At 40.2% G+C, this 25,296-nt stretch overlaps 1 protein-coding gene and 1 further gene across 1 annotated transcript; both read left to right on the top strand.

Moving 5' to 3' along the window:
* The window catches only part of Tcrb (T cell receptor beta chain), a 667,076-nt gene that overhangs the window by 613,905 nt on the left and 27,875 nt on the right, over nucleotides 1-25,296 (top strand).
* Prss2 (protease, serine 2) lies at nucleotides 16,576-19,879 on the top strand. Its single transcript, NM_009430.2, has 5 exons — nucleotides 16,576-16,643; nucleotides 17,617-17,776; nucleotides 18,655-18,908; nucleotides 19,253-19,389; nucleotides 19,673-19,879. Exons 1-5 carry the CDS (start codon nucleotides 16,604-16,606, stop codon nucleotides 19,820-19,822), a joined length of 741 nt encoding a protein of 246 aa, NP_033456.1. The 5' UTR covers nucleotides 16,576-16,603; the 3' UTR covers nucleotides 19,823-19,879.

The raw sequence follows: 25,296 nt of genomic DNA on the forward strand, positions 1-25,296 counted from the left end.
TTAACCACTATCCTTCAGTTATAATTCAGGTACCCAGTATAAGCAATCTTTTGCATTGGGTTTAAGATATTTCTATATACTCAGTAAGCGGATCCAGGGAATATAGAAGGGACAGATGTAGAACGGCTACTATTACTGCTAGAATGAAGACGAACAGAGTCTGTTCTGGAATCTAATAGCTACAGGTCCTTACTAGGACTTGATATCTTGAGAAATCACACCAGTGTTTGCCGACAGCTTAATATTAAACTGCTATGCTTTCGCCTGGACTTAGTCAAATTTGTACTACCTTATTCTTTTTTCATAGTAAACAAACCCAGGCGTGCTGTGGAGCCTGGATGCCCCCTGCTGTCTCAGACTGACTGTGTTACCTCCTAACCTGGGAAGATTACCAATAACATATCCTGTGCTGGCTCCCTTCAGAGAAGCAACGATTAGTGCCAAGTAGTGACTCCCTTTGCATGTAAAGACCCCTGTTTGCCAGGGAATAGAATTTGATGTGCAGGGATTTGGGGTAGGAAAGTTAATGAAGTGAGATTTTTAAAAAGTGAAGAAGTCTCCTCTGGGCAGGTATGTCTCTTCTCCTTACTAAAAGCACAGAGTGGGTCAGCAAGACAAAGGCATGGAGCCACAGAGTTACTAACTAGAATTCATAATTAAGTGACCCTATTACAAATGTCCTCTTCTTTGCACCTCATTCCTTCTTCCCAGGATTTGCAACGAAGAACTCCAGGGATTCATATCCTGCAGAAAGACAAACCTGAAGTAGGAGTATACACTAAGTTGTATATGAATATGTGTGTGTGTTTGTTTGTGTGTGTGTGTGTGTGTGTGTGTGTGTGTGAAAATATATATGAAAATACAAAAATATTCTTGACTCTGGGTGTAGTGGGTGGGTTTTGAAGATGCTAATGTGCATTCATGGGCATGGATAGAAAAAAAACATCGCCTTCTTTGGCTAATTGAGAAGCTGTTTTGTACCAAAAGCAAACACACTTAGGGCCTGTTCATTATCACACAAAAAAAGATAAGGAGTCCCTCTGTTCTTCACACTCTGAAGACATTTGCTCCCATTAATTATACAACATGTAGGCACCATCATATAGACATTTCACACTTAGTTCACTCCTTCTTATAAAGTGGTTATTATTGTAGTTTACATGTTGAAAGAAAGGGTGCAGAAGGCTTATAGTACAATCTCCCCCAGCTGACAATAAATTTATAGATTGCCTCCCCTGATGCCTTTGTGCCTCCTGTCTAGACAGCTTTCCAGACTCTCCTACAGCTACAACTAAAAGAGGTGTTGACACAGGATAGCAAAACTGTACCCTGAGAACTTATCAAGTAGCATGACTATCAACCTTAAGTCTATGAGCAGACCCATGCCTCTATCTCTTTATTATTATTATAATCTTGAACAAGTTCTATAAATTCTCTATATGCTACTTTCTAACTAACAGGATAATAGTAATGTCTAGAGACAAGGTCTCATACGAATCCAAGGATGGTCTCCAACTTGCAGTGTGGTCCTCCTGCTCAGCTTTCTGAATACTAGGATTACATATAGGAGCTACCATATCTTTATCTACTAATAAGCTTTTTGAAAAACTAAGGTGCTGGTTAACCAACTGGTGTGTTCTTCTCTGGGGAAGACTATTTCTCTAGCTCTCAGCATTCCTTAATTGCCTGTAATTTTTTATATTGGTTGACGCCTCATGGTGTTTCTTCCTCCACCTTAGCATGTCTATTGTCCTTGTTCCTTTCATGTTTAAGTATTCATATTGTTGAAACTTTTTTTTCCATTTTTATTAGGTATTTAGCTCATTTACATTTCCAATGCTATACCAAAAGTCCCCCATACCCACCCACTCCCACTCCCCTACCCACCCACTCCCCCCTTTTGGCCCTGGCGTTCCCCTGTACTGGGGCATATAAAGTTTGCGTGTCCAATGGGCCTCTCTTTCCAGTGATGGCCGACTAGGCCATCTTTTGATACATATGCAGCTAGAGTCAAGAGCTCCGGGGTACTGGTTAGTTCATAATGTTGTTCCACCTATAGGGTTGCAGATCCCTTTAGCTCCTTGGGTACTTTCTCTAGCTCCTCCATTGGGAGCCCTGTGATCCATCCATTAGCTGACTGTGAGCATCCACTTCTGTGTTTGCTAGGCCCCGGCATAGTCTCACAAGAGACAGCTACATCTGGGTCCTTTCAATAAAATCTTGCTAGTGTATGCAATGTTGTCAGCGTTTGGAAGCTGATTATGGGGTGGATCCCTGGATATGGCAGTCTCTACATGGTCCATCCTTTCGTCTCAGCTCCAAACTTTGTCTCTGTAACTCCTTCCATGGGTGTTCTGTTCCCACTTCTAAGGAGGGGCATAGTGTCCATACTTCAGTCTTCATTTTTCTTGAGTTTCATGTGTTTAGCAAATTGTATCTTATATCTTGGGTATCCTAGGTTTTGGGCTAATATCCACTTATCAGTGAGTATATTGTTGAAAGTTTATTGGACTGAAATGAAAGATGCTTTTCTTTTAAACTAGGAGAGTATCATTAAAAAATTAGACTGTAGGTATATATGAAATTTTCAGAGTCAATAGAACCAAAGCAAAAGATTCCATATTAAACCAAAGCAAAAGAATCCATATTAAACACATTACATTGTACCTGATAGCTACAAAACAATGATGTAGTAAGTACCTAATTTCTCTTTTGTCTGACATTTCTCTGCTCTCTGATTCCTTTGCCTGACTTGTGTTTTGCCTTCTTTTGTTATACTCTTGACTAGAGTCATTTTCTTTTTCATATTTTACTCATATAAAATACATATTTACCATAAAATATTCATATTACTAATGAGAGAAAAATTCACTCAATTGCCACGTGGCTAGATCATATATATTGCTTCGGTATTTGTCTGATAATGGTAGTTTGCAAGTACCATTTCATGTCAAAAAATACCATGTTTTATGAGGAGAATTCAGTTATGTCATCAGTTTTAACAGTTGAAACTAATTGCAAGCTTTCTATCTGGATGGTGGGTTTATTTCATTTAAAAGAGAAGTTGAAGTTTTGGGGGGTGTCTGGTATGGGGAGGGAGAAAGAAAGGATGTTTGGTTTTGCTACAGACTCAGGAGGGAATAACAAAAGGCATCCTTGTCCCATACTTCCTGTCCTGAAATATACCTCCTAAAATAGAATGTCCCTGGCCACTTTATGACCTTTTGACACTTTTTTTTAATAACATGAAGTCACATTCTCTGAGATAGACACATATTGGTATAGTTATCTATGCTCTGTTTTTCTTCTCTGTCCCACATATATCTGTGGAATCATACAATGTACAAATAAATTTCATGAGAGCAAGGTCTTACTTACTTTTCTATAATACTATTTTCTTAGAACTTAAAATTCCTAGACTACTCTAAAAATATCCCAATAATATATTTCCATAATAATTTTTATCTTTGATTTCTCTTTTTAATTTTTTATCGTTTTTTAATTAGGTATTTTCTTCATTTACGTTTCCAATGCTACAGCAAAAGTCCCCTAAACCCCCTACCCTACCCACTCCCCTCCCCCACCCACTCCCACTTCTTGGCCCTGGCATTACCCTGTACTGAGGCATATAAAGTTTGCAAGACCAATGGGCCTCTCTTTCCACTGATGGCCGACTAGGTCATCTTTTGATACATATGCAGCTAGAGACACGAGCTCCAGGGGGTACTGGTTAGTTCATATTGTTGTTTCACCTATAGGGTTGCGGACCCCTTTAGCTCCTTGGGTACTTTCTCTAGCTCCTCCACTGGGGGCCCTGTGATCCATCCAATAGCTGACTGTGAGCATCCACTTCTGTGTTTGCTAGGCACCGGCATAGCCTCGCAAGAGACAGCTATATCAGAGTCCTATCATATATTTATTGAATAAAAAAATAAAGTCTTTAGAAAAAGAGATATTAAATTTCTTGTGTTCATAGTCAATATCATCACAATAATGAAAGTCAATGTGGTAAGAAGACAGTTCATCTTGAGACAGGAAGCCAGAGATCAATTCAGAGTTCAGTTCATTCTTACAAATCTCTCTTGAAGACTAACTCTGTGTCATACAAGGATAGCTTAACTTCTTCCAAAGGTAGTAGTACCCTTAATCTCTTAAGGAGTTCTCACAAGGTCTGCATCATCTCCTGACATCACAATACTGAGGACCCAATCCTCTAACATGAGCCCTAACCTGCGCATGCAACTGAATCCAGACCATACAAGTTGGTAAGTGGTGCTTCATACTTTTCTAGAAGTTGGATTTGATGCTGGAGAGAAGGCTTATGGGTGAAAGTCAATTGCTGACCTTGCAGAAACTCTGAGTGTAATACCCAGCATCCACATCTATCAGCTCACCACCATCTGTAACTCCAAGTCCAGAAAATGTGACACATTTTTTTGTGGTCTCTGGGAACATCGAAACACATATAGCACAGACACAAACACAGATACACACACACATACATATACACAAACACACACACACACACACACTCACAACCATACATACTCAAACACACCACAATATTGACACACACACACATACACTCAAAAAATAAAAATTTTAAAGATTTAATTTTGTACCACGTATGGCAAGTATTTTCTTTGTTCTGTTAATAATTTGGGTTTGTTTCCTATTATTCTCCACATGGTATATTTTTAAGTTTTTACCTAACTTTGATTTTCTTTTTTGCTCCATGTCAAGTACACTAGCATGTGTCTATAATCTAACCTAATAAGGAGGTTAATATGGAAAAATTGCAATATCCAGGCTAGATAGCTACAGAAAGTGTTTACACATCACTTGTTGAAAGACACATTTTAGACATTGCCTTGAAATAAAACTTTATGATTTGTTACAAAGAAGAAGAGGAGGAGGAGAAGAGGAGGAAGAAGAAGAGGAAGAAGAGGGAGAAGAAGAGGAAGAGAAAGAAGAAGGAGCAGTTTGTAGTGTGGTAAACATGGAAAAGACTCAGCATAACTAGGGAACCACACTATTGCACAAAAAGAATGGGAGGACACAAGAAATCACAAGAGAGGTGATTAAACAGCTGAAAAGCATGACAACAGAAAGACTATGAAACAGATATCAACATGTATCTCCAGGCCAGGATCATATATGAGGAGCATAGATAGAATTTCCATTCAAAAAATATGCTAAGTCCTATGGTGAAAAGGGAAACAATCTTACACAAAGGACAGGTACACAATCATCACAAGCCTTACATACAGGTGAAAGCTCTGGTGTGACAGTAATCCTTTCTGTGGGACAGATCAAGATGAAGAATGTATACATTCATCACTCTCATGCCATGAAGTGCTCTAACAAGATAACATCTTTATAGGTGAGTCTATGAATTGAGATTGTATCACTCTGCAGTCTTGAAAACTTGAAATAACCAAAAGTAAGGGGACCTGGAACATTCTATGACAACATCTCTGAGAGAGATGTTTGCAAGAGGGAGCTGTGGATAATGGGGCAGACAACTATGGACACACTAAACTGAATTGGCCAGATGATTTGGCCTCAAAGGGCATTATGATTTATGGCCCTATCACCTGTAGCAAGAATCAATCCTGTCACCTTTAGATAAGTGGACACTGACCTACCCCCACAGGCCAGTTTACTCTACAAAGGTGTTTCTTCAATGTAGTTTTCTATAATGCAGTGTGAGAAGTATAAAGTTGGGGTAAATTTCTGCAATCTCTTCTTTCCTGTAGCACTGAGATGTAGTGACCTACCTCAGGCTACTGTTGTCACAATTCCCCTGCAATAATGGATTGTACCACCCTATAATAACCTGAAATAAGTGTTTTACTGATTAGACTTGGTTTTTCAGGTGTTTAATCACAGCAATGAAAGAAGAAACCAATTAAGTACTATTGTGAAATTGGTTTCTTTTCTCTGAAAGGTCCTGTTGATTGAGACTTTAATAGAAGGCTACTCACAGGAACACACAAATAAATCTAGAAGTTATATGCATGCCAACAACTGTGTATCTGTGATGAAAAAGCAAGGCATCATAGCTCCTCTAAAAGATAATAGTTTCTTAAATACTAAAACCCAATGGTAGTGAATTAGCTAAAAGGCCAAAAATATAAACATCAAAATTAGTTTTAATCGTTTTTAACATAATTTTTATTCATTCTTTGTGAATTTTACATCATGTATCCCAATCCCACTCATTCTTTTTTTTAATTGGGTATTTATTTCTTTTACATTTCCAATGATATCCCAAAAGTCCCGCACACGCTCCCCCACCCACTCCTCCACCCACCCACTCCCATTTCTTGGCCCTGGCATTCCCCTGTACTGAGGCATATAAAGTTTGCACGACCAATGGGCCTCTCTTTCCACTGATGGCCAACTAGGCCATCTTCTGATTCATATGCATCTAGAGACATGAGCTCTGGGGGTTACTGGTTAGTTCATATTGTTGTTCCACCTATAGGGTTGCAGACTCCTTTAGCTCCTTGGGTACTTTCTCTAGCTCCTCCATTGGGGGCCCTGTGATCCATCCAATAACTGACTGTAAGCACTCACTTCTGTGCTTGCCAGGCCCCGGCATAGCCTCACAAGAGACAGCTATCCTTCAGGGTCCTTTCAGCAATCGCTTGCTAGTGTATCCAATGGTGTCAGGGTTTGGAAGCTGATTATGGGATGGATCCCCAGATATGGCAGTCTCTAGATGGTCCATCCTTTTGTCTCAGCTCCAAACTTTGTCTCTGTAACTCCTTCCATGGGTGTTTTGTTCCCAATTCTAAGAAGGGGCAAAGTGTCCACACTTTGATCTTCGTTCTTCTTGAGTTTCATGCGTTTAGCAAATTGTATCTTATATCTTGGGTATTCTAAGTTTCTGGGCTAATATCCACTTATCAGTGAGTACATATTGTGAAAGTTCTTTTGTTATTGGGTTACCTCACTCAGGATGATGCCCTCCAGGTCCATCCATTTGCCTAGGAATTTCATAAATTCATTCTTTTTAATAGCTGAGTAGTACTCCAGTGTATAAATGTACCATATTTTCTGTATCCATTCCTCTGTTGAGGGACATCTGGGTTCCTTCCAGCTTCTGGCTATTATAAATAAGGCTGCTATGAACATAGTGGAGCATGTGTCCTTCTTATCGGTTGGAACATCTTCTGAATATATGCCCAGGAGAGGTATTGCAGGATCCTCCGGTAGTACTATGTCCAATTTTCTGAGGAACCGCCAGACTGATTTCCAGAGTGGTTGTACAAGCTTTCAATCCCACCAACAATGGAAGAGTGTTCCTCTTTCTCCACATCCTTGCCAGCATCTGCTGTCACCTGAATTTTTGATTTTAGCCATTCTGACTGGTGTGAGGTGGAATCTCAGGGTTGTTTTGATTTGCATTTCCCTGATGATTAAGGATGCTGAACATTTTTTTCAGGTGCTTCTCAGCCATTCGGTATTCCTCAGGTGAGAATTCTTTGTTTAGCTCTGAGCTCCATTTTTTAATGGGGTTATTTGATTTTCTGGAATCCACCATCTTGAGTTCTTTATATATGTTGGATATTAGTCCCCTATCTGATTTAGGATAGGTAAAGATCCTTTCCCAATCTGTTGGTGGCCTTTTTGTCTTATTGATGGTGTCTTTTGTCTTGCAAAAGCTTTGCAATTTTATGAGGTCCCCTTTGTCCATTCTCAATCTTACAGCACAAGCCATTGCTCTTCTATTCAGGAATTTTTCCCCTGTACCCATATCTTCGAGGGTTTTCCCTACTTTCTCCTCTATAAGTTTCAGTGTCTATGGTTTTATGTGGAGTTCCTTAATCCACTTAGATTTGACCTGTGCAGACTACTCTCAGTGGAGTCCCGGAACCAAGATGTCTGCCACTGATGCTCAGGCAAAGCCATCCCAGGCCGGCAATCCCACCCATTCTTCAGTCCTTCAATATTTGCCTTCTACCTTTGTAACCTGTCTTCCCCACAAAAATAAAATTAAAATTAAACAAACAAAAAATCTCACCATGTAAGCTGTGTTATATCATACAGTATACCCTTTTGTCCAAACAGCTTTACTTACAATGAGTCACTGGTGTGTTTTTTAGGTCTCTGGATTCTGCTACACTATCAATACTAGACCCTCACCAAGACTCCTCTTGGATAGCCTGCTATTGGCCTGGGTCATGGAGATCCTGCAGTTCTGGTTCCACAGGACTGGCCCCTTCATGTGCTCCAGGAGCTCATAGATGGGATAGATGTTGGTGTGGGTAGACTAAAAACCCTGGATCTGGGCTTGGGGTTAGTGAAGTTGGTTAGCTTTCCAGCTTTCCTCTGCTCATGTCACCAGGGCCAGCTCTACTGTGCACATATCACTGCTGGCACCACCTGTACACTGCAGTGGCTGATGAGGGATAGGGTCAGCTTAGCTTGGACATCAACATGGCTTCAGGTAGTACCCCAGATAGCATGGACTTTAGTTGTAACACAGACCACAGATATCAACATAGACCCTTGCTCTGTTAGGGCCATGGACCCATGGCCCTGGGGGACAGCACAGGCCTGGACATCATCATGGCCGCAGTGGCAGCACAGGCTTCTCACATCTGGCTGTTCCTCACTGCTGTCATGTCTCTATTTCTGCCTCTGTTCATAGTGAATACACCACTCTGTTTCTTGTATTCTCCCATCTTTCTACCACATAATTGCTCATCTTAGTGGTATCTGCATCTGCCTCTCTTTGCCCTGCCCACACCATAGGCTGTTGGCTGGACCATTCCAAAATCTATTTCTCAAAGAAAAAAATTAATGATTTCAAAGAGGGAAAAACAGAAACATAAATACCATATATATGAGAAATATAGTTATAATACTGAGATATTGGATCAAAACAAAATAAAATAGAAACACCAAACACATGAGTGTTAGAAATAACAATTTCAAAAAATAAAATAAAACAGGAGATGGAAAACTGGAAAACATCACCAGATTGAACAAAATAAAGAATATCAGATCAGGGACAGAAGACAAGGCTAAGGAAATAAATAAAAAAGAAAGCATAAACAAGGTCATGATTTTTAAGAACTCTGGAACTATTGATCAAGAGCCCAGTCTAGAAAGTCAGTGGTCCAGAGGAAGAAGAAAAGATAAAAAATCTCAGTACAAAAAAAAATGGTTCAATAAAATTATAGGAGAAAATCTGCCAAATCCAGAGAAACTAGTGGGCATTCAAGAATCCCGAGTAGGCACAAGCAAAGATGAATATCTCCTTGGCATCTGATAAATAAAATGCCAAGACTACACAATGAGAGAACAATACTGAAACTTCCAGTAAAGAAAGCAAACTCATGAGTCTAAAACCATTAGAATCCCATCCGATCTCTGAGTTGAAACCCATATGAAGAAGGATGCATTAAATGATATATTTAAGTCCTGAAAGTAAGTCACTGCCTGTATATGCTAGATATATACTCAAATACATGTGGAATAAAATCTTTCTAAGGAGAAACACATACATAGAGGATTTCTATAAACCAAAGCCTAAGAAACAAGCAGAACTCAAAAAGTTACCCATATGTTCCTCATATGATAAACACAGACATGAAAAAAGAATCATGACTCTTGAGTGATGGAAAAGTTGGTTGATGAGAAGGCCAAAGAGGGTAATGAAGACCATTAAAGCAAAATAGACAAAATACATACATTAAAATTCTTTAATACTTGTTATTTTATACAATAATTTAAACTTTTAATAAGTCAAAAGATAAGATAAATTCAAGGGGATAGTTAATGCTGGTTCATTAGAAGCATTTAACTTTGATCAGCTTCTCTAGGGATAAAGACAGACAAATAGAGTACTGCCTTCTAAGTGTGAGGCATGATGGGAAGGCAACACAGAGAGTAAAACCTACCTTGATTTCTTAACAATGTCTTCAACAGTTGGTGTCTTTTTTTCATGTTTTCTACTCTATTAGGAATGCTTTCCATTACATTTTTGTTTGATTTGTTGTTTTTTTTTCTTCTATGATAGATTCTTCTTTTTATAATCACCTTTTTTTGAATTTTTTAAAAATTTTAAACTACATGTTTTATTCCCCTCCTGGTCCACCCTCTGACTGTTCCACATCCCATACCTCCTCCCTGCTGCCCTGTTTCCACAAGGATGTCCCCACGCCCCATCTCCACCCCACCAGACCTCTAAAATCTCTGGGGCCTCCAGTCTCTTGAGGGTTAGGTGTATCTTCTCTGACTGAGTCCAGACCTGGCAGTACTCTGCTGTATATGTGTTGGGGGTCTCATGTCAGCTGATATATGCTGCCTGGTTGGTGGTCCAGTGTTTGAGAGATCTCAGGGATCCAGATTAATTGAGACCGCTAGTCTTCTTACAGGGCCGGCCTCCTCCTCAGCTTCTTCCATCTTTCCCCTAATTCAACCACAGGAGTCAGCAGCTTCTGTCCATTGATTGGATGCAAATATCTGCCTCTGAATGTTTCAGCTGCTTGTTGGGTCTTTTGGAGGGCAGTCATGCTAGGTCCCTTTTTGTGAGTGCCCCATAGCCAGCATAATAGTGTCAGGTCTTGGAGCTCTTTGTTTAATTTCATAAAAAATGTCTTCAATTATCTTTGCTTCATTTGATGATCTATGTTAACTCTTCTTAAAGTTGCTGATTGTTTTTTTAATTAGACTTCTAAATTCTTTGCCCAATATTCCATTATATTAGCATATTTGGATACTCTCATCTGCTGAAGAGTGGTGGACTTCTGGTATGGTTGTGTTCACTTGTCTATTCATGTTTCTTGCTCATATGGTAAGAGTTCTCCAACTATTGGTATGGATATTTTTTTCTGGTGGTTTACTGGTGCCTTCTGAGCAAAGAGCTTTCTCTTGGTAGTTCAATTCCTAGCACTGCTCAGAGAGGAGAAAATGAGCCATTGGAATGCAACAAAATCAAAATCAATAAGTTATGAAATCTTAATAAACAAACAGAAGAACTCAGGACCTATTTCAATACTCTATACCCATTTCTCAAAATCTCATCATCTCTATTAAGGCCTCTGTTATCCTATAATGTACTAGTGTTGGAAGATTTTTGAGAAGATGCCAGGAAATGCTGTAATTCCAAATCCTATACATGTGTCTAAGAAAATGAATACACTTAGTTCCATGCCTAGATGAAAATCTACAGGCAAGTTAATGGCTGATTAAAAAGAGAGACAATCAATCTTCCTCAGAAGCAAGCTCCCTGATAGATTATGATTATCCAATCCCAAACAGTTAACCATAAATGCATATATATATATACATATATATATACATATATATACATATATATACATACACATATATATATATATACATATGTGTGTGTGAGTGTGTATATACTACTAAATGAAATTACCAGGTTTTATTTATAAATTCATATGTGTTTATATGTTTGTGTTTTGAGAATGATAAAAAATAAGAGGTCAATAAAATGAGAGGAAGTAGAGATGGAGAATGAGAAACAAAGGACAAGAAGAGAAGAAAAATATTAATATATTACTCGTGTATGAAATATTCAAAATATTGGGTAAAAATTAAAATTAATTAAAAAGCTAAAAATTGAAAATAAATAACTATGGGGAAATACTGTCATTCAAGGGTGTAATTATGACTTTTTCTTGCCAGAAAGGCTAGCTTAGACTCTAATCAGTAGTATTTGCATAGGAATGTAATTTTACAAAATTTCAGAAACCTAATCCTCTGATGGAAGGAATTTGCTAGAGAATATTGATTTCAATGTTAACATTTCTTTTTCTTCTACCTAGAATGCCTCATAAAAGCTTCTATATGACACTAGTGAATTTGAGATTCTAATTTTAAGGAAAACAGTAATCATCATTTTAGTGGTTTATACAAGATATCTTTCATTTTGCCTTGCTTTCTTGATTTTAGCTTTCTCCTTTCTTAAGGAAGTGTGTATCCTTCTCTCTGAGATTGTGTTCATTTTAGGAGTTCATCAACTCAATATATTGTGATCTTTGACTTAAGGTCTGATTTTATTACTGTAGCTAAGAATTTACAATAGTTGCAAGTCAATCTGAAAATGAAAATTCTTTCTCTGTATATCTCAGAGAGCATTCAGAGAGACAATCTTCTCAAGGATTTTGAATTTAAGGAGAATATAGTTTACAGAGTGAGATACTTTTAAAAATACTGAAGATACATGTAAAAATAATATAGGCACAAAGTGAAGGAGAGAGGAAAGAAACAGAGACACAAAAGAAGTGACATTAAATAAAACAAAAGAATTATATAACTACTGGCAGAGGACAGCTGACAGTTAGGCAAGAGCAAGCTCTCTCCAGGCCTGTGAACTAACCCTACCTGGTAGGTTCCCATGTCTCAATGGCATGTTCTACCCAGGTGTATGTGGGGAGCACTAATTGGATATGGTGCCTCTTTGTAGGAGGAGGGGGGAAAGACAGAAAAAGGAAGAGAAGGAAGAAAAATGGAGTTAGTGGAAGAAAATGGTAAAGGAGTTGAGAAGTATTGGAATGTTGGACATAGGCATGGAAACTATCAAAATATGAGTGCACATGATTCTCAAAAATACATATTTTAAAATGTAACTTATAAGAAATATAGACAATACAAGAGGAACAAGAGAATAAAAGTGCAAGAGATTTAAATGCAAATATAAAATAGGGGGGAAATGTGTCCTTGGAGTCAGATGAAAATAAGAATAACTAACCCCAAATGTAAAATACTTTCAAATAAAATAATAACAAAAAAAAAAAGTTAGAGAAAAGGTAAAGGAGATGTTGAGGATGCTGGGTCCTCTACTACTGTAGCTTATTCGAAGGAGAGTACTTCCAGTCTTAGCTGGAGTCTTGTCCTTCTCTGTTTTTATCTCATAGGTAGGAACAACTTGTGGGATGAGGGCTAGCTGCTCAAATGAATGCTGCCAGTGTCGTTCACATTAGAAACTTCCTCATTTTGCATGCCTGGATCATGTCCTAACCTCAGTGAGCTGCACTGTGTGGGCTGGAAGTGACCTCATTCTTTTCAGAGGCTCTCTGATTTTTCATTCCTAAGTACACAAGCATCTAAGCTGAGGCGTGTGTGGTAGGTGTGTGGAAGAGCTGAGGAGGCGGGAGAAGCATTCACATCCGTGCTGGTAGCACAGAAGGATCCGGGTATGCTTCTGGCCATTTTCAATCTTCTCAGATTCTTCTCAGCAGCAAATCATTCTATGGGATGGAGGAGGCTGAGGAACTGGGATATCCACAAGTTCTGAACTCAGAACTCTTGGTCTTACCTGAAAGAAATGCAGCAGAGACGCAGCAACAGAGGCAGGTGGCTACCTGCAATTTCAGAATTCTCAGTGATCCCAATAATATAGAGCCCAAAGATTTGATATTTGCCATGGTGAGAGGCCTCAAACAGAATCACTTTCCAAAGCCCCAGTTTCCTAACTGCTTAAGCTGCTAACCAAGAGTCACCAGGCCCCAGCCTCCTGTATGAATGACTCTCATAGTCGCCTCTTATGCTGGCAATACAGCAAAGTATTCCAGCCTCGCTGACGTATGACATTTTCCTTTGTTTTCAAATTCTCAAAATGGCTCATACTCAAATAACAGGCCCCTTCTCAAGACGGTGTCTGGCTGAATACTCTCAGAGATAGGACCCTGATATTTTCACCCAGACTCACCTTTCTTATTCTGACTTTTCTTCTGCATATGTGTCACAGACAAAACTTGTAATATATTGTCTTATCTGGGATTTCCAATCTATCCTTTATAGTTTAAATTCATAATTGCTAGAGATTTCTCTATTCACTTTAGTATAGAGATTTCTCTATTCACTTTAGTATAGTGAATGAAACCCGAGAATAAATACAACATGCAAATTGCTGGGCATGAGGTTTACATGTTATTTATAAATACAAATGAGTAGTGAAAGAGAGTGCATAAATAGGATGATCTACTCCAACTAGCTGATCACCAACAACTAAACTAAGACTCCAAGCCTCTGTCTCAAACTTTAGAAATTTTGTGTGTGTGTGTGTGCATATGCATGTGTCTGTCTGTCTGTGTGTCTGTCTGTCTGTTTTTGGTAACTCTTTACTAACCAAAGTTAGTGAATCTAGGACAGCATACTCAGGAAACAAAGTTCCTTAGGTAAGTGAATTTCTGCTGGAGAAGAGAGCAAGAATGGAGAAAAGGAGTTGAGATCTACAGGAACGAAAGCCTGGAATTTCATACTTGACTTAAAGAGTAGTCCATAGAACTGGGGCTGAAGAATGAGCTAAGGAATTTAGACGCCTTTCATACTAAAAAGACAACAGAAAGACTCCATTCTGTAGTGATGTGTTAAGTGAATGCTTACCTTCAAGTCTGAGGTACAGAAATGCTTATGTCCTTAAATCGCAGAGTGACAAGGACCAATCCAAAACTCCTCTTAGCAGACATCACTTTTGTAGATATTGATGATGTCCTCACTGTGGGGTGACTCTCGGGGCACAGGGAAGTGAGCAGACAAGAAAGCAAAAGTTTTACATGCAAAGCAGCAATCTCGCAAATACTCCCCAGGAAGCCCCATCTCAACTACATAGCAGAAAGCTTTCATACCACACATAGTAAAACCCTCAGACTCTATGATCTCTGTGAGTGCAGAGACTTGTGCAACTGTGTCTGGAATGGACCTGGTAGGAGTGCATGGCAAGAGTAGGAACTGAGACAATATACAAGTGAAATGCAAATTCCGTGATCACGTTATGCCAGGAAGACAAATGCCAAGAGGAAACAGGATGTTTAATTTGTTTCACGATGACCTCTTATTTGACAGTCACCTGCAGCAAATCTCACACTCTGACAATTCCCACATTTTTGTAGAGACATAGGGGTAGCATGCCAGGTTTAGATTAATTTCTTGGGTAAAATGAATCCATTTTTCTGAAGACCTCATATTAAAACATTTGTGAAAAGTGAAAATTCTGAAAGTTTCAAGCACTTTTTAGTAGGACAGACCTTCCACTTAGGTATAAGCTCAAAAGCCTTTATATGAGATGCAAGATGCAGAAATGAGAGGATTCAGTACAGGGACTTTTTGTAAATCTGCCCTAATAATGTCAGGAATGGGGCCACTGAAGAGCCTGTTGAGCCCCATGTTGGCCTTTCCTGCAGTATACTCTGCATTTCCCCAACCTCTGGTCATCTTACCGTCTCCACCACAATTACAGTTTAAGCTCAGTTTTTTTCACCTTTATTTAGTATCTCTAGAATGTTCAGTATCTTGCAAAAAACACTGACACATAATCTCAGCTCCAATTGAAAGCTCCCAAAGCCTAGATTTGGAGTAAAGAAAAAGATAAACAATTGACAGCAAGGCTCCTCCAACTGACTGTATAACTAGATTAAAATTGATCCATCGCCAGTCAACTGTTTATCTTTTTCTTCACTTTTTCTTCTCTGGCCAGGTTTTACTGCAATAAATTGAGGGATGAGCATATTATAATACTCTTTTTTTTAAATTTTATTCTCTTTTTACAGTCCAGACTTTTATACCCCTCCCAGTCCACCTTCTGACTGTTCCACATCCCATACCTCTTCCCCCATCTCCAAGAGGATGTCCCCAACCCCCACTCCCACTCACCAGACCTCTTTTTATGTTAAAAATAGACATTTACAGAATCCTTTCATATCTATACACAACTAATTATCTCACTGGGACCCAGATTAAACACTGTCCAAACATTTTCTCACATCCAAAACATCATATATACTTTTATCTCAGGATGCATTTTCCTAGAATACGAGGTATTAATACTTAGTGTAATTTTCTGGAGCCTTGATGACCCTTAAAAGTGACATATGACAAGAGCAAAAGGCAACAGAAAAATAGAGCACAGTTTTGATGTGAGCATTCCACCCCTGTAACATATAGAGGAAGTACTTATTTAAGTTTTATCCATCCTCTTCAAAACACACCTTCAATCCATGAGTCTGGTTAGAAAAGAGCTAAGTGAAAGCCCCAGCTTAGATTGAATTCTGCACCTCCTAGTTTTTCATCATGGCTGTTTTAATTGCAGACCTTAGAACCCTTTAATTTCATCTTCTTGTTCAGTAAAATAGTCAGGTTCATAGATAAGGGGCTTAGGCAATGCTGATTTCCTACCATGAGGGCACCAAGCAACCCCACTAGTTACTAGAACCAGTCCTTGCTCAAAGTTCCTTAAAACATTAATGAAGTCAGGATGTCTAAGGATCTTAGACAGTCTTTGCTCTTCCTCTTATCACCTAAGCCTAAGAAATCCCACTGTGGAGACAAGGGCTTGACTTCCCCTGGTTTTTCCATTGCATGATCCTTCCAAGAAGCAATTGTCCTCCTTATGTGACCTGAGAAAAAAGTTCCCTTGTCACCTGTAGCTCGCCATGTGACAAGGGCACCAAACAGAGCAAAGCTGATGCAAGACTCTGGGAAAGAGAAACCTGCAGCTATGTTTGTGCAGGGAAAAAAAAAAATGACCCCTCCACTTTTAGCCAAGGTGCCTTCCTCTTTGTTTAGGGAACTATAAAGACAGGCACTCTTTCTGTGCTCATGACTTTCTGTCACCATGAGTGCACTTCTGATCCTAGCCCTTGTGGGAGCTGCTGGTGAGTTTCACTCTTTTTCCCAAGCTCTGTCTGTTCCACTGAATGAAATATATGAACTATCCCAATGCTGTCTCTTACCTATATTCTGATAGTCTCACCAGCCTCTCAAACCTTCTCCCTACTTTCCTGGCTTCTCATTCCTTGTTTTTCTCACTTAGCCTTTAATCTACTCTTGTCTCCAGTCTTCATTCTAATTGGTGCCAAGAGCAGGGAATGTTGAAAGGTGAAGCTAACAAGAAGGTTCCATAAAATGAGCCTGCATGTCCACTGCTTGACTCCAGCAGCTCTGTGATACTTCCACCACAGGTGTTCTTAAGGAAAAAATGTGTTTACAGACACAAAAAGCTTATTTTTGCTAAATATTCAACCATTAGAATTCTGATCCTATATGTCTTAGGTCTTGCCTGTTTAATAGGTCCATCTCTAAATAAACTTCATCTTACCAGTCAAAGTTAAGAAATACTGATATATTGGCAAGTTCATCGGCTATGTTTCCCTTGATAAGTCTAAGTTGTCTTGCATATTCCTTTCTATTCTTGATTCATTCTAAAGAGTTGATTTCTATGGGAAGCTAGCCTAGGTAAAAATTTTCTGTGAGACACTGGCCCAGGTAAAAAGCCAATATTCAGGTGGAACAGATAAGAAATACACATATATATAAATAAAGCAAGCAATGGGAAGAACTGACTTCTAATGGGATCCAATTAAGTGTTTTCTCAGGTAATTCTTGCTGTCCCATCACGGATGCTCAGAAGAGATCTGGGAACAGATCTAGTTCTGTGGGAACTATCTGTCTGTCCTACAGAACCTGATACTGGGAAGCCCTAAAATCTATGTTGCCTATTAGAGATAGAACGAGTGCAGCTTTCCTACACTCATGGTGCTCAGTAAGAAATCCTAAGGGTTTTAGCTGCCATGGAACCTCCAATACCCAGATGCATTTGCTTATTTTCATTTCCTATCTCCCATGAAGTTGCTTTCCCTGTGGATGATGATGACAAGATTGTTGGAGGATACACCTGCCGAGAGAGTTCTGTCCCCTATCAGGTGTCCCTAAATGCTGGCTACCACTTCTGTGGAGGTTCCCTCATCAATGACCAGTGGGTGGTGTCTGCAGCTCACTGCTACAAATAGTAAGTGACTAACCCCTAAGTAAGAAGCCCACGTTCTGGGAAATATTTAGAACACAGCACTTCGTCAAGTGGTGAAGTTGTAAGGTGAATGGGGGAAAGAAAGCCATGAGGAGAAGTTGCTGGCAGCAGTTAACTATTGTGAGCACTGTGGAAAATTTGATACAGAATAGGAAGGCTCTCATTTCCTCAACAAACTCATAAAATAGCAATGAATGTGAGTCATTAAACCAAGAAATATTTGTTTTGTTACTATACATACTTGTGAGAAAGTCAGGCAAGAACTTTGTACAACCACCACTAGCTAAGAAGAAAAATGAACTCCAACTTTTCAGAAATACAGCTAAAAATTGGTAAAACTCAATGCAGTCTCTACTAGGCTTTCTCAGTCCCAGGTATGTAACATAAATGACAGGGACACTGACTCAGTACTTGTAGAGTTGGGAACAAGAATGTAAACTTCCCTCAAGGTTCCATGTCATAATACTTTGGACTAAACAGGCCTAGGTCTCACATAATAATAGTCCTGAATAAAGCAAGAAATATTACTCATAGATCCTTCTGTCATTAACAAAGACTCAGAAAGTGAGATGAGCATCAAATGTTATCTCGGGTCCACATCTCTGAATGTGTGAGGGACTGTGGGATGGCAGATTGAAAACCATCCCCAAACTGTACTCTTTATATACCACCAATCTCTGAAGAAGAAGAAAAAAAAAGGCAAGGTTGCTTAACCAGAAACTATCTACCCCCAAACAGCTTCTCCTTTCACATTACCTCAAGATCTACTCTAGACCTCCAGAGCCACTCCTGAGCAAGAAGCTTGGGAACCCTGAGGTGTCTTGGACAAAAACCTCTAGCATGCGTTTTCCTTCCAACAGCCGCATCCAAGTGAGACTGGGAGAGCACAACATCAATGTCCTGGAGGGCAATGAGCAGTTTGTTGATTCTGCCAAGATCATCCGGCACCCCAATTATAATTCATGGACCCTGGACAATGACATCATGCTGATCAAACTGGCTTCCCCTGTGACCCTCAATGCCAGAGTGGCCTCTGTACCTCTGCCCAGCTCCTGTGCACCTGCAGGCACTCAGTGCCTCATCTCTGGCTGGGGCAACACCCTCAGCAATGGTGGTGAGTAGGACATTTCACCTACTACATTCCTTCCTTCCCATGTTTTCCAAAACCAGGCATCTATCTGGTATTGAACCTGCTGGCTTATACCTGGCAAATAAGTTTAAAGTACCAATTATAAAAACTGTAGTTGATACCTAAGGGAGATGTGTAACAGGATCAACAATGAAAACAGGATCAACAAGGGTCATTTTACAGATTTAGAAAGCTACAATTCTTTGCTGGAATTTATCTTCTTAATGATCTCTGTGGTGGCTACCCATGACATTCTAGGATAAACTCTTGTTCCTCCAAGTGCGCTGATGAATATTTCTTCTTTCTTTGATCATTACCCTTCCTCTCAGTGAACAACCCAGACCTGCTCCAGTGTGTTGATGCCCCAGTGCTGCCTCAGGCTGACTGTGAGGCCTCCTACCCTGGGGACATCACCAACAACATGATCTGTGTTGGCTTCCTGGAGGGAGGCAAAGATTCCTGCCAGGTAAGTGACTCTCATTGGATATGAAACCTCTGTTCTCCTGGGAGTGGCATGTGAGTGTCCATTATTGGGAAACTTGAAGCTTCACACAGTGGGATCAGGCAGGTATGAGATCTATGCTGAATGTCATTTCATCTCATTAGTGAGAATAGACAATGTTGTGTTTCAATGCAGAAAAAAAAAATGGAACTATTCTAGAGTAAATAGAATGAGGTCTTAAGGTCAGAGTAAATGTGATTCTTTTTCCACATATCCCTTCCCTAAACACTGTATTTCTCTAATCCAGGGTGACTCTGGTGGCCCTGTGGTCTGCAATGGAGAGCTGCAGGGCATTGTCTCCTGGGGCTATGGCTGTGCCCAGCCAGATGCTCCTGGTGTATACACCAAGGTCTGCAACTACGTGGACTGGATTCAGAACACAATTGCTGACAACTAGAGAACCCTAGTCTCTCTTCAATCAGTATTATCAATAAAGTTCATTTGTCATCACTGTATGTTTGTCTCTTTCACCTCTCTAGTCCCTTAGCTCTGGGAAGCATGCTCTTATCTGAGGCTTTTGAGGGCAGCAGAGAGTCTCCACTGAAAAGTATCCTGGATAGCAAAATAGAATTCATTAAATAATCAACAGCAGCATAGGAAACACAAAAATAATTTCAGGGTGTATGATAAAGGTACATGCTTTTAGTTCCAGTACTTGAGAGGCAGTGGCAGGCTAATTTCTGAGTTCAAGGCCAACCTGGTCTACAGAGTGAGTTCTAGGACAGCCAGGGATATACAGAGAAATCCTGTCTCAAAAATCAAAATTAATAATAATTAATAATAATAAATAGTAAATTTCTGTAGAATCATAATGAGGAGCTTGTTTCATTTTACTTTTTCAAGAAATGTTGTGTCTGAATAGTGGACCAAAGCTTCTCCTTTTTGTTTAAGATTTATTTATTTAATGTATATGAGTACACTGTAGCTTTCTTCAGACGCATCAGAAGAGGGCATCGGACCCCAGTACAGATAGTTTGAGCCACCATGTGGTTGCTGAGAATTGAACTCAGAACCTCTGGAACAGCAATTAGTGCCCTTAACCACTGAGCCATCTCTCCAGCCCCCAATGCTTTTCTTCCTTAGAATTTCAATGGGGCTGAAAGTAGTAATTTGTGAATACCTTGTGGTTGAGGATACTACTGATTTCTTTACATCAGAAAGTCTTCATGTTCAATATAAATCTTAGCTATGGTTAACCTCCTTGGCTTCCGAGTTCCATCCTTCATATTCATTTTGGCAGCTTTGATGCAAAGTCTTGCTTTGTAATTCAAGTAGGCCTTGAACTTGTAATTTTCTTGCTTCAGGCTGCAGAATTCTTAGACTGTGGGTTGCACCACTATGGCTGGCTCTCTACGTAAAAATGTTTATGGCAATGCAGTCCTACTCTGTCCTAACAGTTGGGTTACTTGGAGAAGGTCTTACTGTTCATCATCAAATTCCTACTTATGTTTCTATAGAAGAAATAAGAGGTTCTTGGTCTACAACCGTCATAACTCTAAGCAATTCCCCTCTGTTTATCTTACACAGTAATACTAATATGTATGGACCACCTTGAGAATTTCATAGACACTTTCACATTTACTTCATTTTTCCCTTCTGTAATGATTATTCCAGTTCCACAGCTAGAAAGCAAAGACTCAGAGAAGGTTGTTCACTCGCTGCATCCTACACATAGCGGCTGATAGAACTGGCTATTGTCAGAATTTCTTAGATATTTGCATGCTCACTAGTGGCATCCCTTCTCTTTCTACTGTGTGATCTTAGATGAGAAAGATTCCATCTACCTTGATCTTTGATATACCTCCAGACTACTCTCACCAACAAACACCCATTCCTGCTTCCATGCACTTCCAGGAAGTATCTCCTAGTCACTGCCTTTCATGAAGTCTACTCTTAGAGAATTCTTGCTGAGCCAGAACTACTTCTGACATCCTATTTGAACATGAGCATTAAGTTGCCTCAACACTAAACCCAAAACCACATAAAGTTGCTCTATAACCTGATCAGTTGGAGTAACAGGAAAGAGAGTTTCAAATACCTACTCAACAATGGGACCACAAGGTCTCTACACCAAGAAACATTACTATGACATAACTTCAGATACATAGGTCCCATTGCAAAAAATGCAAGCATAGAGAAGCCAAAAATTAATACCCCCATAGAACTGTTCTCTCAGAAAAGTGACTTGGATAATGAAAAAGACAATGATAACTACAACAAAAATTACTATAACAAAGATGGTCAAGGAACTTAACTAGGATATGAATAAGTGCCACAATGAAGACTGTGAAAACACAGTCAAATTAAAAAAAAAAGAATTCAAAATATGAAACTGGAATTTAATGAAGAGGTAGTATCTCTGAAGAATAGTCAAACAAAATAAAACAATACAAAGCTTCAGGAATTTACCCTACCCAGAGAAGCCAGTGAGCTAACTGCAGATCTGTTGCGGTAAATCTCCAACCCAAATGAGCCTGGGCAATGAAAACACAACTCAACTAATATGAATACATGCTGTGCACCTAGATTGGGCAGATCTACACTACCATCTTGCCAGTACTAGAGACCCCTTATAACTTGCGGTTTCTCCAGGCCAGGTGCTTCTGCTCCACTTTCCTTTTTCCTCCTCCTTCATTGTTCGTTCTCTCTCTCTCTCTCTCTCCCCCAAAACCTTCATCTCAACCTTCCCCTCTTCCTCCCCCAATCACCGGCTCTAGCCTTTATTTATAAATTAAGGTTTACAGGAAATCACCTGAGTGCTGACTCATTCCTCATTTACAACCCCTCACAGGAGAACAGAATTGGCATCAAATATAATTAGTTCCGGGGCTATCTGCAACACAGATCTTTATGTCTCCTTTCTCTCCTCTAAATCCAATCCTTGGGCCTCATTCTCAGCTCTGTAGCAGCCTCCCTTCCCTGTCTGACCCCTTCTTCACTTTCATCACACAGACTTCCCCCTCCTAGCTTCCTTACTCTGACCTACTGCTTTACCCCAGCCCCCAACTCTAGCAGGCATTCCTCTGGAACCTGCAGCTCACTCCTGCTAGAGAAGCAAGTTCCCTTAATGGCAAATCTTCAGCTCTCCTTCAAAACCAATTCCCCAATCTCACTCCCATCTCTGTAGCAGACCACACACTGTGGCTTTCTTCTACTTTCTGCCCTCCTCTCTAACAGATCATGGAGATCTTCTCCTCCAAACATCTTTCCCATTCACCCAGTTATCCCAGATCCCGACTCCCCAGGCTTCTGTGAGATCCCATGAGCAAAGCCTGCCAGAGAAGCCAGTGAGGCAGGTAAGTGAGCTTCAGACCTTCATTCTCCCTCCTCTCCTGCATGTATAATGCCCCAGCTTCATCCCCAACTCCATAGCAGACTACTTATTGAGACCTCTACTCACATTCCCAGAGGACTGAGGAGGTCCCTGTGGAATTCCTGATTTCCTCTGTTCTGAGGACCCCATCAGTCTGCTGCAATCCAAACCCATTCATACGTGTCAACTCCCAATACCTAGGAAAACATTTTACCTGGAAGCCCAGCGGCCACACATGGTAGAATACTGGTGGAATTATCTACCAGACAACCCACAACTATCTTCAGTTTATAGCTGAGCAGAAGAGAGATATGTGGAGTTTCAGTTCCCCGGCTTGGAGTCTGAAGCAGAAAACCACCACCGACAGAAGAGGGAAAAGGTGTAGAGAGAAGACACCATGGAGTAAGGGATCCTGAGAACTGGACATAAGGGCTGGCCAGTCAGAGTAAAAGCAGCCCAGGCAGAACATAGTAAGTCATATCTCAGGGCTATTGGCAGGGAAATAGACATAATAGCATAGAGGGTAGATATCTTCCCAGCTTTAGTGCTTTAACAGCTTATTATAAAGGTTTTATGTCTTTTATCTGGAAACTAAATGATCTAAGGTGGAGCAGAAACCCCCAACTAAATATTTTCAACAATATTCTGATACCAGTGAATAAACTAAACTTGACATATAGGAAGTACACAGTGATTAAATGAAAGAAACGTTAAAGAGGAGTAGAGAAAATTACTAAGTAGACATGATGCCTAGTGAGATTTTGCTATACTCATATACTGATACCTAGCCCAGTGGTCATCAGAGAGGCAACCCAGAGACTGTCCCACCTGGGGATTCATCCCATATACAGTTACCAAACCCAGACACTATTGTGGATGCCGAGAAGTGAATGCTGAAAGGAGCCTGATATGACTGTCTCCTGAGAGCCTTACAAATCCAGAGGCAGATGTTAGCAGCCAACCATTGGACTGAACGTGGGGTCCCTAATAGAGGAGTTAGAGAAAGAACTGAACGAGTTGAAGGGATTTGCAACCCCATAGGAAGAACAACAATATCAACCAACCACACCCCCCAGAACTCCCAGGGACTAAGCCACCAACAAAGGAGTAAACATGGCTCCAGCTGCTTAGATAGCAGAAGCTGGCCTTGTCAGGCATCAGTGGGAGGAGAGGTTCTTGGTCCTATGAAGGCTTCATAGATACCCCAGTATAGGGGATTTGAGGGCGAAGAGGTGGAAGTGGATGAGTGGATGTAGGAACACCCTCATAGAAGCAGGGAGAGGGAGGATGTGATAGGGTGTTTCCAGGAGGGAAGGAAACGGGGAAAGGGGATGAATAACATTTGAAATGTAAGTAAAGAGCATATCCAATAAAAAAAGAAACTCCCAATTAAATATTTTCAACAATATCCCAACACCAGTGAGTAAACTAAACTTGGCAAATAGCAAGTACACAGTGATTAATTGAATGAAACATTAAAGAGGAGTGGAGACAGTTACTAAGTAGACGTGATGCCTAGTGAGACTCTGCTATACTCATATATTGGTACCTAGCCCAGTGGTCACTGGAGAGGCTTCACCCAGGAACTGATGAACACAGGTGCAGAGACCCATAGCCAAACATAAGGCTGAGCTTCTGAAATCCTGCAGAAGAGGGGAGAAAGAATTGTAGGAGCCAGAGGGTTCACAGACATCACAAGAAAACCCCCAGAATTAGCCAACCAGGACTCATAAGAGTCCACAAAGACTGAACTAACAACAAGGAAGTCTGCATGGGACTGCCATAGGCCAGCTGCATATATGTTACAGTTGTTTGCTCAGCCTTCTTGTGATACTCCTAACAGCTGGAGCAGGGGCTGTCTCTGACTCTTTTGCCTCTGTTAGGGACTCTTTCCTCCTACGGTGTTGCCTAGACTTACTGCAGCTTGATATGCCAAGGTTGATTGATGTCCATGAGAGGCCTGCCCTTTTCTGAATTGTAGAACAGGAGGAGTGGATGGGAGTAGGGGGTGGGCAAAGGAGAATTGTGGGAAGGGACTCAGGGAGGAGAGAAGGGAATCTACAGACGCAATGTTAGAAAGGAAGAAGGAAGGAAGGGAGGGAGGGGAGGGAGGGAGGAAGGGGAGGGAGGGAGGGAGGGAGGAAGGAAGGAAGGAAGGAAGGAAGGAAGGAAGGAAGGAAGGAAGGAAGGAAAATGTATTCATAAATTTAAAAAAATAATAAATTAAATAAGGAAAGCCTGCCCCCTGCTGTCCATTTGTGTGAATAACTACAACCTGATTTCTGTCCAATGTTATTTGCACAGGTTAATTTTTTTTATGGAAAAAAAATGAATGAATGAATGAGCAAATAAATCAACGAATAAATAAATAGATAGATAGATAGATAGATAGATAGATAGATAGATAGATAGATAGATAGATAGATAGATAGATAGATAGATAGATAGATAGATAGATAAAGTGTTTTGAGATGCTATCATCTTTACATTTGGCCTCAATGTCCAGATGAGTAAACTAGAAAAACCCCATTAGATACAATGATGCCAAGCTAAATGGT

Source organism: Mus musculus, chromosome 6 (genome assembly GCF_000001635.26).
Source record: "Mus musculus strain C57BL/6J chromosome 6, GRCm38.p6 C57BL/6J".
NCBI lineage: Eukaryota > Metazoa > Chordata > Mammalia > Rodentia > Muridae > Mus > Mus musculus.

Excerpts from the sequence above, each read along its gene's own strand:
- Prss2 (NM_009430.2), top strand. The coding sequence starts at position 16,604 with ATGAGTGCACTTCTGATCCTAGCCCTTGTGGGAGCTGCTG. Across the intron at positions 17,777-18,654 it reads GCAGCTCACTGCTACAAATA|CCGCATCCAAGTGAGACTGG; the intron begins GTAAGTGACTAA and ends TCCTTCCAACAG. Across the intron at positions 18,909-19,252 it reads CAACACCCTCAGCAATGGTG|TGAACAACCCAGACCTGCTC; the intron begins GTGAGTAGGACA and ends CCTTCCTCTCAG.